Genomic DNA, 15222 nt, shown 5'->3' with positions numbered 1-15222 from the left:
GTCGGCTTTTCAGTCTGCATCTCGGTGGCAGGGAGGCGAGGACACGTGGCCCTCGGAGCACCGGGACAGAAGCTTCTACTCTATTCAAAGAAGTTGGGTGTGGGAGAGGACTTAAGGGGGGCAGAGAGGACGGCATGCAGCCACTCTGCTCCTTGTATTTGTCTGACGTGAAGAATGATCTGTGCATACTCTCCAGGTGGTGGCGGCGTACAGACTGCCTGGTGCGGTGTAGGAGAGCCGGCAGGACTGCCTTGGCACTACTCTGCTCCAGGCTAGGAAAGGAAGGTGATGGCCGCTCACTGTGAGCTTCCATGCTTTGTGCTGGAATGCTATGTAACGCTCCCACCCCCAAACCCCGGAAGGGACTACATTTTGCCCAGTTGAGTGGCAGGAGAGTTGCACAAAGCCAGTTTTTCTCATTTTGAGATGGGTACGCTGCCTCCTGTCTGCCCACCTTCTGATCGTCCGCCCCAAGGTCTGGTTTGTGGAAGCTGCTCTAGTGTTGGGGTAGGATGGGCTCCTGAAGTTACATCCACATAGGTTTTCCTCCATGGCGGAGTCAGTGTTTTGATGTCTAAGAGGAGGAGGAGCAGGAAACAAGAATTATTCCCACCGAGTTGACCAAGGTTGGCCCTGTGGAGGTATCCTACTGTCTCGGCTCCTGGTCATCACAGAGCCAGTATCTGAAGTTCATCTCCCCAGGAAGGAATCAGAACATGTGTTAGACTCTGTCACTGTGACAAATACCTGGGATGGGGTGGGACAGTTCACAGGAGGACCGATTGTTTCTGGCTTCTGGTCTCAATCCAGTGGTTCTTGGCCATCAGTTTAGGCCTAAGGCTTGAACATGGAGGGGAGAGGGGTATGTAGTGGGAGATGCTCACCCCTGTGGCAGTCAGGATGCAAAGAGACAGAGGAATGAACGGGGATGAGGTATGCCCTCTATTGTTTCTGGGTCTGTATAGGGCCAGCATCAGTGTTGAAGGATGCAGGGGAATGGATAAATTCTCTGCCTGACTGTAAAATGAGAGGGCTTCAGGTTCTCACAGCAGCGTGCCCGTTCCCACCTAAAACCCAGAGAGCACAGGGTCCTGTTTTCACAGTTCCATCCACACTCCAGCCTTCCAAGCTTCCAGAAGACTTTCCCAAGAGCTCTGTCTACAACATTCTAGGCTTGGTCAAGACTTTTCCCAAAATCTTCTCACAAACCAATCCCAAAGGCTTCAGATAGTCACAATGATGACCCAATCCTCTGGTATATATTTTTCTTTTTCTTTTTTCTTTTCTTTTTTTTTCTTTTTTTTTTTTTCTTTTTTTTTTCTGTCCTGGAACTCAGTTTGTAGACCAGGCTGGCCTCGAACTCAGAAATCTGCCTGCCTCTGCCTCCTGAGTGCTGGGATTAAAGACGTGCGCCACCACGTCCCGCTTCTTTTTCTTTTTAAAGATTTATTTATTATATGTAAGTACACTGTAACTGTCTTCAGACGCTTTTTTCTTCTCTCTCCAGCCCCAAAGATTTATTTATTATATGTGTGTACACTGTAGCTGTTTTCAGATACCCCAGAAGAGGGCATCAGATCTCATTATGGATGGTTGGTGAGCCACCGTGTGGTTGCTGGGATTTGAACTCAGGACCTTCCGAAGAGCAGTCAGTGCTCTTAACCCCTGAGCCATCTCTCTGGCCCCCCTGGTATAAATTTTTCATGTTACAGACTTTTTATCCTTCTCATCTTGTAACAAATACCAGATCGTTAATAGGTACAGCCCCTAGCTGGCTGGCTGGGGCTGTGGGAGGCAGAACATCCATGTGGAAGGTACAGCTGCTCACCTCAGAGAGAGAGAGAGAGAGAGAGAGAGAGAGAGAGAGAGAGAGAGATTGTGACCTTGTGGTTGACATGTGTGTGGTTGGTGACCTGCTTCTACCAGCCAGGCTCTATGTCCCCAAATGTCATCATATTACAAGTTCCTGAATAGGTAAATCCATTGATTGCATCGCAGCCTTCAAGAGTTGCCTCCACCCTTGAGGACTAAGAATGGAAGTAGCATAGACCCACCATGTCTTGGTAACCTCACAGGCCTCTGGTCTTCCTCTAAGGTTGATCTCCTGTGTTCTTCTATGCCAGAAAGAGCTGGACTCTGGCAGCTGTATCTGTGTCACATTACCAACACTATTCACAGCTGATTGGCCAGAGATGACCACCTGACTCAATAAGTCCCCACACAGAGGCAACCAGAAGTGCAGTGGCTGCCCTGGCTCATTAGAACAGTTGGTGCGCAGCCCCTCCCCCCCTCCCCCCAGCTATACATTCAGGAGTGTTGGTGACTTGCCATTAACCATGATGTGTTTGCCGTGTCCACAAGCGTGGAGGCCAGAGGTTTACCTCGAATGACCTTCTTCAGGCTCTGCTCTGTGCACTGTCTTAGTCTTAGGCTATCTCACTTCGCCGATGCTCACTGAATGGGCTGACTGGCCCGGGCCATAAGAATCTGCTTGTCTTTGCCTCCCCAGCTCCAGCCTTTGGATCCTCAGGCTTGCGCAGGAAACACTTGGCCAGCACAGCCCATCTCCTATTTTCCTGAAGCGTCAGTTGATAAGTATTTACCAGCAAGTCATTGTATGACAGTGCCTCTCTAGCCCGCTGCTCCACTCCCTGTTAGTTAGGAGATGGTGGGTAGCTGAACTGGGAGACCCTGGAGACCAGGTGCCGGGATGGCTATGTTCAGCCAGACTCAAGCAGAAGACGAAAGTGGCAGAGCACGTCGAAATGACCAAAGGAGACTGAGAATGGTGGTCGCCTCAGTTCCGAGGACCCCCCAGTCTTCAGTCTCCGGCCATATTTCATTTCCTGTTTGTCCTTGGCGTTCAGGAATGTAAGCTGTGAGTGGTGTGACCATGAGTCATTTATTTGGCCTCTCAATGCCTGATTGCACCTTTTGTCAAATGAGATTAATAATAGCAACCATTAGGAGGCTGGATGTAAGGTAGCGCCAACCTGCAGGTGTGAAACACGTGAACATGTTCCAGGCGTGTAGCATCATCACCCCACCCCCACCCCTACCTCACACCACCACCCCCTCCGTCCATAGACAACTGGAGTTTCTCAGGAGTTTCAGGGTAGGACCTGTACTGGCACAGCAGAGTGGGGGCACCTAGCCACATCTAGATTTTGGCTGTAGTGCTGATGTAGTCAATGAACAAGACTCTGATTTTCATCCCCACTGTTAGGAGTCTACGGGCAAGTCCTGTAGACTCAAGGACAGCGGTGGCCATCATGGAAATGTCTGTAGAGGTGGGGTTTTCCTTCCTTCCTGTTTGGCTGCCAAGCCTCTGTAACTTCTGCCTCTAAGAGGGGCAGGGAACTAACTGTTCCCAAGGAGGTACCATCTTACTCCACCCTGCCCTTTCCCTTTCCTGCACCCTCTCCCCAGTCCTCAGAGGGTCTCCCTCAGAGTCTGGGTCTTAGAAAATCTTGCTCATTCTATAAACCTTACTCCTCTGTAAACCTGGGATCCTCTGTTCTCAGGAGAATTAGTCTCTCTCTCTCTGACCTTGCTTGCAATGGGGACATGCAGAGAAGGGGAGGGAACAAATAGACGCTTATTTGACTGAGCTATCCCCAGCGTCCCGTGTTTGTGTCTTTCTTACAGAATGGTACTGAATACATAGATGAGGAACCTCAGTCACTTCCTCCTCTTCTTCCTCTTCCTCCTCTCTCTTTCCTTCTTTTCCCTTCTTTTTTTTTATCATCCACTCAATAGAAGAAAAAACCATACGGAACATTTTGAAATTACTTGCTTGTTATAGCATTCCTCAAATATGCACAAGCTGCTGCGGCCACGGGAGATAATAGAGCAGAGATAATATATGACTGGAACGTCTGCTTGCCTTTCTCAGTGGCTCCCTCCTAAAGGGAGTTGGGCTGGAAGGAAGATCTAACTCTCATTCTTCCGCTGCTGATGATCACAAGGGCTCGAAATGGTCCTGTGTCTGGGCAGTTTGGTCGCTCTTTGTGCCCCAGTCTCCTCATGTTAAAAATATCACGTCAAAAGAAGCACTCAGTAAGGTCAGAGGTGAAAGGGGCTAGGGGAAGGGTCTCATCCCTTCCTGGGGCCCTGGGTGGTGTTAAGCAGTGTTGAAAATCTCTCACAATTAGAACACGTGTTAACAATAAGTCCTTCAACCCCCTACTGTTAACATTCCCCCTGGAGCGCACTGTCCTGGAAGTAAGCACTGTCAACTTGACTCCCATGCCAGCAGGTGTTGGACTACCCCCATGCTGGCACCCCTTGTCTTGCACAGCCCATGGACACCTTGAGAGTCCCACACAACAATCAGAGCTCCTTAAGGCACAGCCATAAAACCATGGTTATTTGAAACAGACCTTCTGCTGCCAAAGCCTTTGAGAACTCCAGAAGACTCCATACCCATCACCATACAGAGAAGAGGTCTAGCAGAAGGGCTACCTGGGAGCATCCCAGAGAGATGAGGCTCGGTCGGTTCAAACATCTCACTTATGGCTACTACACTGGATGCTCAGCTGCCCTTATGAGCCAGCATGCAGGGGTTTCGGAGGGGAGAAGGGCTGACACTCTCCTGCTGCTCTCCTGACACCGCGCTGTTAGGTCCCATGAGAGGCTTCCCTTGAATGGCCAACAGTGAGGGCTGTCCGGTAACATGAAGGAAGAGCCAGCATAGCAGTGGTGGTGGCAGAGGCAATGACAACCGCGTGACCTGCCGGCCACACAACAACGGCAAGGGAATTGAAGGGGAAGTGCCCATGGGGCAGGGAGCCAGCCATGCTCCAGACAGGAGAAGCCTGCTTGACGGTGGAAGAAGAGGCAGTCAAACAAATAAACGCAGGCAGGGACCTGCATACGAACAAGAGGGCCAGCAGAGGCAGACAGGACGGAGAGCTGAGGCTGAAGTCGGTGAGGACCAAGAGATGAGAAACTGCAGATCCTGGTCACAGGAATGGCTTCAGACAGTTGTCAAGCCTCAGATACTAAAGGCTCCAATAGGAGCAACACTGGTCATTGTCAAGGTGTGGGAACCCCAATACCTAGGTCCACTCAGAAGCTGAGACACTAGCCACTGCCAAGGGCTAAGGAAGGCCTTGTCCCCAAGGCCTCTGCAAAAGCTTTAATCCTGGTAGGTGGTACTTGCTGCACGCCCCCCTGCTGACAAGCACCTGGGATACAAAAGCTGCCAGAATTCTTGCCTTTCCATAATTTGCTTCTGGTTGGAGCAAAAAGGCTCTCCTGTCAGCTGACAAAGGGTCTACAGGCCCCAGGTACAGGATCTCTTTTCAATATCTCTGAGTTCCAAAGTCCCCCTTCCCAGAGGCGCTATAAGTGGCTCTGACTTAAGGTAGTGCCAAAGATGTTGGCGCCTGCTTGGCCAGGGAAGGGCTGCTAGTTTCGCACCAGCGTATATTCCTTGGGTGCCCAGAGCAGGCGTGGGTGATGGATCTCTCTCCTCCAGATAATTTCCTCTGCCCAGCAGAACTCAGGCGACAGCAGCTTGGTGGGCTTGTTCAGCCAGAAGAACTTGTTAAGGTGGCTTTCGTCGTGCCAGAGTGCCTCAATGCCGCGCTTATGGTCCAGCTGTTGGCCAGTCGCACAGTGGGCCGTCAGCTTGAGCAGTGCAGCCACACTGCCGCCAAACACCGCAGCGTGGTAGTAGAAATCGCCTTCGCTTAACGACAGCGCAGCAGCCGATCGCTTGTCCCTCTCGTAGGGCAGCAGCCACCGCGGCCAGCGGTAGTGCCAGGCGTGCAGCTGTGCCACCAAATCTGCCAGCACCTCAGGCCCGAAGTTACCGGTGAAGTACTGGTCCACGTCCAGGCAGAACACAAAGTCAGCTTCTTGGCCCAGCTGCCCTCCCAGAGCCTCGTGTAGCGTGGGCATGCGTGCCATGGACACGTCCTGCCAGCGCCTCTCTCGCTGCACGGGTTTTGCCCGCAGCAGGCGACCCTGGCCTAGAGCCACATAGGGCACTGCTTCCGGGCGATCCGTAAACACATAGTACACCACGTTCTGGCCGACCATGAAGTGCTGCTCTGCCGATACCAGGAAGTGTTCCAGGTACTTCTCCAGGTACCTGCCAGGCAGTCAGGCCAGAGTCAGTTCTGACATCCTCCACCCCTGCCCACACCATGCCATGCAATCCCAGATCTTCTGCTTTAAGGTGGTGCATTAAAAGATTGAAAGCTGTCTGTTGGGTGCCTGGATGCTGTCTGTCAGCTGCCTGGATGCATTGCTCTGCCCTGTTTCCCTTGAATATGGACTCCTGATTCCTCTGACCCAGGCAGTACTGAGCTGGACAACCCTTGGGGTTCAGGAGGTGTCTGAAGTACTCTGAGCCTTGTGGAAGGGGGTCCCAGGACCAGAGGCTGCTATGATGTAAGCAAGCCTGTGCTGTTTAGATTTTTGTTGTTGTTGTTGTTAGTTGTGATGGTAGTAGTTTTGTTGTGGTTGGTGGTTGGTAGGGATTTTTTTTTCCAAGTCAGGGTTATCTGGGAAGAGAAAACTTCAGTTGAGAAAAATGCCACCATCAGAGTGGCCTGTGGGCAATAATGTGGGAGGGACTAGCCTACAAGGGTCTGTCCACCCTTGGGTCCTGGGGTGTATAAGAAGGCAGGCTGGGCAAGCCCTTGTGGAACAAGCCAGTAAGCAGCACTCCTCCATGGCCTCAGCTTCAGTTCCTGCCTCCAGGTTCCTGCCCTGACTTCTTTTCTTGATGGGCTAACCAACTGAAATTGTAAAGGGTTTGCTTCTAGTGAGTTTGTGATCACTGGAAAATTTTGCCTCTAGGTATGGCTGATATAGCTTTACATTATGTAAGAAAAATTTTTATTGTCTCTTCTTCAATACAAGAAGTTAAGACTTTGAATCTTTCCGTGTATATTGCTTCTTTTCTTTTCTTTTCTTTCTTTTTTTTTTTTTCTTTTCGAGACAGGGTTTCTCTGTGTAGCCCTGGCTATCCTGGAACTCGCTCTGTAGACCAGGCTGGCCTCAAACTCAGAAATCCATCTGCCTCTGCCTCCCAAGTGCTGGGACAAAAGGCATGTGCCACCACCACCCGGCTTGTATATTGTTTCTTAAGTGGAAAGTATTTTATTAACAAATGCCTCTGAAGGGAAGTTTATTTCAAATCTTTGCTTTCACATAAAGAACTTTGAAGTTCTGGGGAGTAGCTTTTGCTCCAGAAAAGGCTCAGAGGCAATATCTTTTTAATATTTAGGGTCTTAGTTATCCTAGAAAAATTGTGGTACAGAAAATTTAAGATAGAAAAGATGATTTGCTTACTTCAAATTATTTTCAAAAGCTTCCAGGAGATGTTAATTGGCTAAGACCTCACCTTAAACTCACCACAGGAGAACTTAAGCCTTTGTTAGGTTCTATCAAGTGAGATTCAAATTAACTGGTGAGAAACAAAAAGGCTTTGCAGAAAACAGAGAAAGATTCTGTGATCAATTGTTATCAATCAGTGCTAATCAATATTAGGTGTGTATTCTAGTTATTGTTACTCAATTTGCACACAGCAGTTCTTTGGCAAAGAGAACATTAATGGAAAATCATCTTTCTTCATCTCCAAGTAAAGTTTTAACATCCTATTATAAGGCTGCTGTGGTGCTAATTAAGAATTGTAAGGTAAATTAATGTATTTTAGAAAAACTATAACAAAAATTTGTGTCTTAAAAACCTGATGAAGGGCTGGTGAGATGGCTCAGTGGGTAAGAGCACCCGACTGCTCTTCTGAAGGTCAGAAGTTCAAATCCCAGCAACCACATGGTGGCTCACAACCATCCGTAACGAGATCTGACTCCCTCTTCTGGAGTGTCTGAGGACAGCTACAGTGTACTTACATATAATAAATAAATAAATAAATAAATAAATAAATAAAACCTGATGAAGTGTCTGTTTCTTGTTCCAAACAGCAACCAAATTGGTTATTGCAGAATATTGATATTTGGCCTATTGCATACCATCATTTTAGATAAAATTGATCATCATAATCCTAAAGGTAAGTTAAAAATTGCTTTTATGCATGATTTTGTATCTTCTATAAATTCATGCATGCATGCATGCATCCCATTTACTGTATTTAAAAACATCCCTTCTATGGGAGATAAGTATATGTGAATTGGATCACATGTTTATTCTTTTGAGTTTCCTCCTGCTTCTGCACAGATAATTAAATTGGGTGCTGTAGATGGTGTTTTAAAATATTGAATAATCAAGCTTTAATTTGTATATTAATACAGCTGCACATTATAGATAAAAATTGAAGGCAAGGGTTAATGCTTTAGAAGAAGTAGTTTTAGCAATAGGACAGGATATAGCAAATATTAAGGCTAGAAAGGCAGAAATTTCAGATATTAGCAGAAGTCATTTGGATACTTGGAACATTGATGCATTAGCCAGAGATTTAAAAAATAACCTAAGTGCATTGAATCCCTTGGATTGGGTTCAATATATAATCCTACTTGCTATTATTATTGTCATTATTTTATTAGTAATCATTGTGTCTCCACTCATCTTTAGAGTTCTTCTGAGATCTGTAGTGGGACATCCTGGAACTTTGACTGAAAAATTATAAAAGAAAGGGCTTTTGGCTACATCCACTCCAGTAGTGACTCGCATTACAGGTTTAGAAACCTGGAAGCAGTCCTGAGGCAAAGAGTTTCATGAAAACTTAGCCTCCTGGAACCTTGGCATTCCTATAGCATGTATACTCAAACCCTGTTCCTGTGTTATTCTGGTGTATGGATCTATGTGCTCTCTTTCAGTATTGTTTTATTATAAGTGCCTTTAAGGATTGATTTTGACATATAGCTAAGCTTCCACCGGTGTTCCAATGGTTCCTAGAAAGTCCTTGGCCGGGTGGTGGTGGCACACACCTTTAATCCCAGCACTTGGGAGGCAGAGGCAGGCGGATTTCTGAGTTCGAGGCCAGCCTGGTCTACAGAGTGAGTGTCAGGACAGCCAGGGCTATACAGAGAAACCCTGTCTCAAAAAACCCAAAAAAAAAAAAAAAAAAAAAAAAAAGAAAGAAAGTCCTTGAAGCCAACCCTGAGCTTTGAATTCAGTAAGAATGTTATCTATTCAGTAGCGTTCAAATTCAATTCTAGTAGAGACAGTGAAAATGATAAGGCATTACAATTTACTTGAACAGAGCTAGAAAAGCTCAGAGCTAATCTACATACTAATTACTTAGAACAATAGCCAAGTTACTCCCAAACACAGGAATACACAATGGCCTAGGAAATAGGTGGGTTTTAGTATTATTCATGAAAGGGTTAGTAGAAGGGAATTCCCCTGGTGCAGGTTTTTTCACTAGGCCCAGAGGAATAGCATAATTAGGTATTTACTAAAGAACCCCTGGCAGAGGGTTTAAAAATAGACTAGTATTGCATCAGAGCATTCACCTTGCTCCTGTGTTTAGCTGATCTTAATTAGGGTTGTTCCTATTCTCAGTTGTAAACATGGCCTGGCTCCTGTCATCTTTTAATGTATGCATTCTTTTTTGTTTTGTGTCAATGTAACTTGGCAGATGTGTTCGCCTGACTTTCTTGTTTTTCTCCTGTATTAAAAGTCTGGTGTTTGCTTGGAATTTAGCACTCCCTTGTGTCTGCGTCTGTTTGTCAATTCTCGCTAACTCCATGCCCACCTGCCAGAAGCCCTAATTTCCCATGGATTGAGGGGGTTGATTGAGCCCCGTCCGTGGCAAGTAGGCTGTTCCCACCCAACTCTCGTGAGGAGAGAAAAGAGGGGCTCCTTAAGATAAAGAAGTACAGAGAGAAACAGAGACGGTTTTCCTGGGAGAGTTTTACAGAGACAGGTTGAAGAGAGAACAAGCTAGACACAGGTGAAGACAGAATGAGCCAGAGAATGAGAAGGAGTCAGAAGATTAGTTCAGATTGCTAGAGTTAGTTTGAGGCCAAGTGGAGCAATTCAATCAGCAGCAAGAGAAGCCAGTTTGAACCAGTCAGCTTGGAGAGGAGTTGGAGCCAGAGCAGTTGAGTTGAACCAGCCAGCCAGAACGCAGAGAGAGCTAGAAAAGGCGAGCTGATTCAGCAGTCAGTCTCAGAGGCTGAGAACATTCTAGGCTTAAATTAGATTGTACAGTGGCTGGAAGCTTCCAGGACTAGGCCTAGGTTAGCAGACAGAGGTGGCGAACTTCTGAAACAACGATTACATTTCAGACTTATAAGAGTTACATTTATACCTTTGTATGCCTTACTTGCAATGATTTTGTCCTCCTCAGTCGCCTGCTTCTGTGACTACCCCCTTGACATGGTCATTATTAATGTTGCCCTTCTAACAGTGACTATGTCACTATGTGAGAGCCTCTTTCTTTCTTTTTTGTTTTTTTGTTTTGATTTTTGATTTTGTTGTTGGTGGTGGTTTTTTAAATTTTGTTTTGTTTTGTTTTTCAAGACAGGGTTTCTCTGTATAGTCCTGGCTGTCCTGGAACTCACTCTGTAGACCAGGCTGGCCTCGAACTCAGAAATCTGCCTGCCTCTGCCTCCCAAGTGCTGGGATTAAAGGCGTGTGCTACCATAGTTTAACCAGTTGCTAGACCCTCTTTTCTCATCATTGATCTGAAAAGCTAGTTTATGCCCTCACGACAACCCCCCAGTGTTTCCATGTATGCCAAACCTAACTCCAGGCACATTCCTTTTTAGGGGCCCTGGCTGCTGGGCTAGGTGGACTCTGGCATTGATGTCCAGGGAGTAGGGGACAGCTGAGAGTGCTTCTGTGCTTGCCTGAGAGTCTGAAACACTGGGTACAGCCTATAGCTGCACTGTGAGCTCCCATGGCATGGAACAAAGCTTCATGAATCCCTGTCCATGGGCACACCCTTCTGTTCCTTACCTACAAGCATGATCTCTTCCCTGGGCCTTACCTGCCTACAGCAAACACAGTCAGCCCGATGGTGAGGTTCCGCCGTCTCGCCTCTTGCTGGGCTACATGAGGGTCGAAAGTGCCATCCCAAATAATTGGTGCTCCCCAAGAGGTACAGGTCAGGACTTCAGGCCGGGCCCTGGACATGAGCAGGAGGAGTAAGAAAAATAGTTGTATCCACTCAGCTGCTTGGCGGCTAATTATTGCCACTGCCCCATTGCTGGGCCCTAGGCACCCACAGCCATATCAGACCTGTTCCCTAAGCACCCCTGACTTAGAACCAACGTGATAACTTGGGTGGCATGTGATCTAATGGGCCCCCTCTGGATTCCCCAAACCAGAATGCCTTTGTGTGGGTGAGCAGAAAGCCAGGGACTGGGGCAGACCTTTATAGTTTGTGGACATCCTGCATGTGAGAACACTGGCTACTTACCAGTGGTGCAGTACTCCTGTGAAATTGTCCCTCGGCAGAGGCATTATGGCTGTAGGGCAGGTGCCCATGGGGATGGAGCCTTCTATGAGCCTGGGTATGATGGAAGCAGGAAGAGACATTAAGCATGCTCTTTGATGGGTGAGGAGAGCCCAAGCTGAGCCAGCTACCACCCTTCCCTTCCTCCAGGAGGTCCTTGGAAAGATCCACTTTAGCCCTCGCCCCAGGGAAGGAATTGTACCTGATAATAATGAACCTGTAATGGTACAGGCCTAAGAAACCAAATGCAGACAGGAAGAACCGCCACAGGAGTCTCTTCTTGGCCCTGGGGAAGTGGGAATGGGGAAGGGCATCAGAGACTGACTTAACACAAGGAAAAATGATTGCCTGATTTCCCTGCTTTGTTTGATTTCTGAGTAAGAACCTACTCTTCTATTCACACAGGACAAACATTCAAAAGGATTCAAGAATTTGCACGGCACAAAGCCTTTGCAGTTCTGCATAGAGGTGATCAATGGTATCGGTGTGTCACGCACCCTTCCAGAGAAGGCACATACAGATGTTATAGCATTCTTATTTCTCTGAGTCCCCCCACCACACACACACACACAGATGGCATCACAGTGGACATCTGTCCTACATCTTGTAGGTTTTGCTGACTCTTGTATGTTTCTGCTAATAAACAAGGCATCTTATTTATACCTCAGCACTTAAAGATAGCATTGTCTTTACAGTGCTAGGGGATCAAAGCTAGGGCCTCACACATTAGGCAAAGTTAACACCACTGAGCTGTGCCCAGCTCCATCTCAATACTTGAAGAACCTCCCATCCTCTTCCCAGCTGCCCTTCATGCCTTGGGTTGGAGGAGCTCTTCTTCCTGGCAGGATCTGTCTAAGGAGCTCTGAGTCTTGTCCTTGGCTTTGGACAGCACTGTGGCAGGGCTGTGAGCCTGCGGGCAGGTAGGACAGTGGCATTTGGGTTTGGAGCGCTTGACATGTGGTGAGGCTGATCTTGGATGGGGCCGGTGAGGTCCAAGAGGAGAAAGGAATCTGTGGCTTGGTAGCTGAGAGCAAAGAACTGGACAGACACAGGTCGGTGTCAGCCAGTTCCACCAGGTCTGGTATTCCTCCCACATAGCTCAAAGGCCCAAGACCTGGCTTGGAGGGAGTGGGCACTGGAATTTGCCCATGGTTAGGTCTTTTGTTTGTTAGCTTTGTCTATAAGCATCTCATCTGTAAGAACAGATACGGGGCCCAGGTACCTGGTGTCACATTTGTTAGCAACACTGGCTGTCTGGGCATCAGTCCTCATGTATGAGATGGAGTAATGAGAATAGCATCCTCAGAGGCTGAGCCTGAACTTGGAATTAATACCAGCCAAGTGACTGGAGCAAGCCTTTGTTGCTCCACTGACTTCAGCTGCTAAAGGCACCGGCCGATGCACCCCGCTCACATGGTCTCTTCCTTCTGATAACTCATATCTCCATTCTCCACCTGCCCACTCCCTGCAATAGTTTCTATGATCTCTTTCAAGAAGGCCACTTACATCAGATTCCCTTATCTCGTGGAGTAGCTCCACAACGTATGTGCCTAGGATTTACTCAATGAGCCCACCTTGCGCTTATGCTCCTGTGGGAAGCACTCTGCACAGGGTGCCTCAGAAGGGTGACTAAGCCAGAAACCTGCAGGCAGCCCTGTCCCTCCCTCTGCCACACTCACTTACCGTGAAAGTCCCCAGGTTGGCTTCCCTGGGCCTCTTTGTCTCTGTCCTTCTTGTTCTCGGCAACTTCCATGTGACCCTGGCCAGCTCACTCCCAACTCTGTCCCCAGAGCCATCTCCTAAGAGACCAACCTCCTTTAACAGTGCCTATGGCAAACCAGAAGCTTAATTCTAGAAGAGGGGGGGATGTATTTAGTAGGCAAATAAATGGAAAAATGTTCACCTCACTAGTAGGCAAAGACATACAAATTAGAACCCACCGGCAGGTTTTGTTTATAAAAAGATCGCCTTAAAAAAAAAAAAGAGCTATGGCAAAAATAGACAGGTTGCCAGCATACAGTGTGAGAAGCCGTCTCCTGGGAACTATCTTGGCCTTTTAGGGAGCTGCTTAGCTTTCGGTACTTGTCCTCTGATGTCCAACAGCCCCAGCCTCTGTCCATCCGTTGGAAGAAGATGCCTTTTTGTATAGAAGATGGCCATACATCAAGATGCTTGCCAAGGTCTGTTCGGCCCTGCTCTTGGTCACATTGTGGCACCAAGCCTTGTGCTGGGTCCAAGACATCAAGGTAAGTGAGATGGAAAGACAAAACCTGTCTTCAGGATGCGGAGTGAAGATTGAGGCAGGTGGAGTAAGAGCAGGGCTCTGCACAGTGAACCCAGAAGAGGAGGCGACACACAAGGAATATGGTTAATGAGCCTGGGAGGGAATGGGAGTGGGCAGGAGGCTTTCAGAGACTTCCTGGAGTTGCTGACCTGTAAGCCAGGCCTCTGAGAACTAAAAGCTATTTAGAAAGCGATGTGGGGGGAGGGCAGCTTCTAACAAGGAAATACCAGTGTACCCTGGGACCTCCTCCCATTAAGGGAAGGTTTTTAATGTTGGGTGGTGATGGGGTGGTGTTGGGGTAATTTTATTTGGAAAAAAAATACGTAGAAGTATTCAGATTGTACTCTGTACGTGGACATAGTGGCTGGGTGGGAGGGCAACACTAGAGATGAGAAACCCAGTTAGGGGCCAGGGATGTTGGGCTGTGAGGCAGAGCATTGGTGGCTGGGTCTAGAGAAATCTATGGAGGGTTAATTGGCAGGGTGTGGCCATTGATGGCAGAGGTATCTGGATCCAAGAGTATCTGGATCCGAGGGCCAAATGGGATCTTTCTGATTAGGGCAAAGCCTGGAGATCAACAGAGTCCTGGAATTCATCAGGAGCACAGGAGGCAGACAGAGGTGCAGGAGGCCAGCCCAGGCATTGAGTGCTAGGTTTGTGCGTGTTAGCTGAGGGCATAGAAGCCAATGTAGGTGGGAAGTGGTATAAAAGAGTGTCGAGGGCCATGATCCTTAGCTGGACAGTAAAGAGTAAAGACGGGTGGAAGCTGAAGAAGCCAAAGGTTTGTAGTTGATGGAGACACAGCTTCTGTTGGCAGCTGCCTGGAAGGTATTTACAGAGTGGGTCTCAAGTCTGGGACAGGCCTTGTTTGAGCTGCTTGTAGACATCTGAAAAGGGCTCCCGTGTCTAGCCAAAAGGAGTGGCTAAATGCACCTGTCATGAAGATGGGGAAAGCTGCTTTCACGGGCACCGGAAATGACAATGGTGGGAACTAAAAACAACACGCATCATTGACAGTCACTGAGCAAGAATAGAAGTACGTCCCATAAAGTGGAGCAAAAGGAACCCCTTAAGGACATGTTACAATCATTATAGGAGGGGTTTTCTGCATCTCCTCAGTGGCTGTGTGTCTGTGTTACATGTATGTGTTCATGTGTATACAGATTCATGCATGTGGAAGTGTGGAAGTGTGTATGTAGTATGAACCAGAGGTCATTCGAATGAAACCCTAAGTTCAATTCCCAGCACTGAAAAAAGGGAGGGGAGGAAGACAGGTGTTTAGAAGGATACCTGGGGTTGACCTCTGGGTAAATGCTTGATGTGCATCTGAGGGTGGAGGTCTGTGTGGCCAGTGAGAGGCGTGGCTGAGGTGTGCGAACCGCGGAGCAGAAACTGGACCAGAACTCCATGGAGAGGCAGGTCTCACTTCCAGGGGGCAGGGCTCTTCTAGTGTGGCCACGGCTGATAGGCACAGCATCCCTGAGAGCTGTATTATCATCTACTGAAGGATGCTAGGACAGCAAAGTCCCCGGGACCAAACGTGATTCGCACACTGAGA

General features: G+C 48.0%; 1 protein-coding gene across 1 annotated transcript; it reads right to left on the bottom strand.

Annotated features, from left to right (window-relative positions):
• Window positions 1-3786: 3786 nt before the first annotated feature.
• Window positions 3787-13827, bottom strand: A3galt2 (alpha 1,3-galactosyltransferase 2 (isoglobotriaosylceramide synthase)). Its single transcript, NM_001009819.2, has 5 exons — window positions 13064-13827; window positions 11583-11666; window positions 11345-11434; window positions 10913-11050; window positions 3787-6100 (listed from the first exon to the last, which is right to left on the bottom strand). Exons 1-5 carry the CDS (start codon window positions 13174-13176, stop codon window positions 5413-5415), a joined length of 1113 nt encoding a protein of 370 aa, NP_001009819.1. The 5' UTR covers window positions 13177-13827; the 3' UTR covers window positions 3787-5412.
• Window positions 13828-15222: the final 1395 nt, after the last annotated feature.

The sequence above is a fragment of the Mus musculus genome, chromosome 4 (genome assembly GCF_000001635.26).
Source record: "Mus musculus strain C57BL/6J chromosome 4, GRCm38.p6 C57BL/6J".
Taxonomy (NCBI): Eukaryota; Metazoa; Chordata; class Mammalia; order Rodentia; family Muridae; genus Mus; species Mus musculus.
The sequence above is the reverse complement of the archived record's forward strand: the minus strand, read 5'-3'. Positions and strand labels throughout refer to the sequence as shown.

What these genes read in the sequence shown, in the direction of transcription:
- A3galt2 (NM_001009819.2), bottom strand. Translation starts at nt 13,176, where the DNA reads ATGGCTCTGGGGACAGAGTTGGGAGTGAGCTGGCCAGGGTCACATGGA. An exon ending in ACAGGAGTACTGCACCACTG is followed by an intron (nt 11,051 to 11,344) that starts GTAAGTAGCCAG and finishes GCTCATGTCCAG; the next exon opens with GGCCCGGCCTGAAGTCCTGA. An exon ending in ACTGTGTTTGCTGTAGGCAG is followed by an intron (nt 6,101 to 10,912) that starts GTAAGGCCCAGG and finishes ACTGCCTGGCAG; the next exon opens with GTACCTGGAGAAGTACCTGG.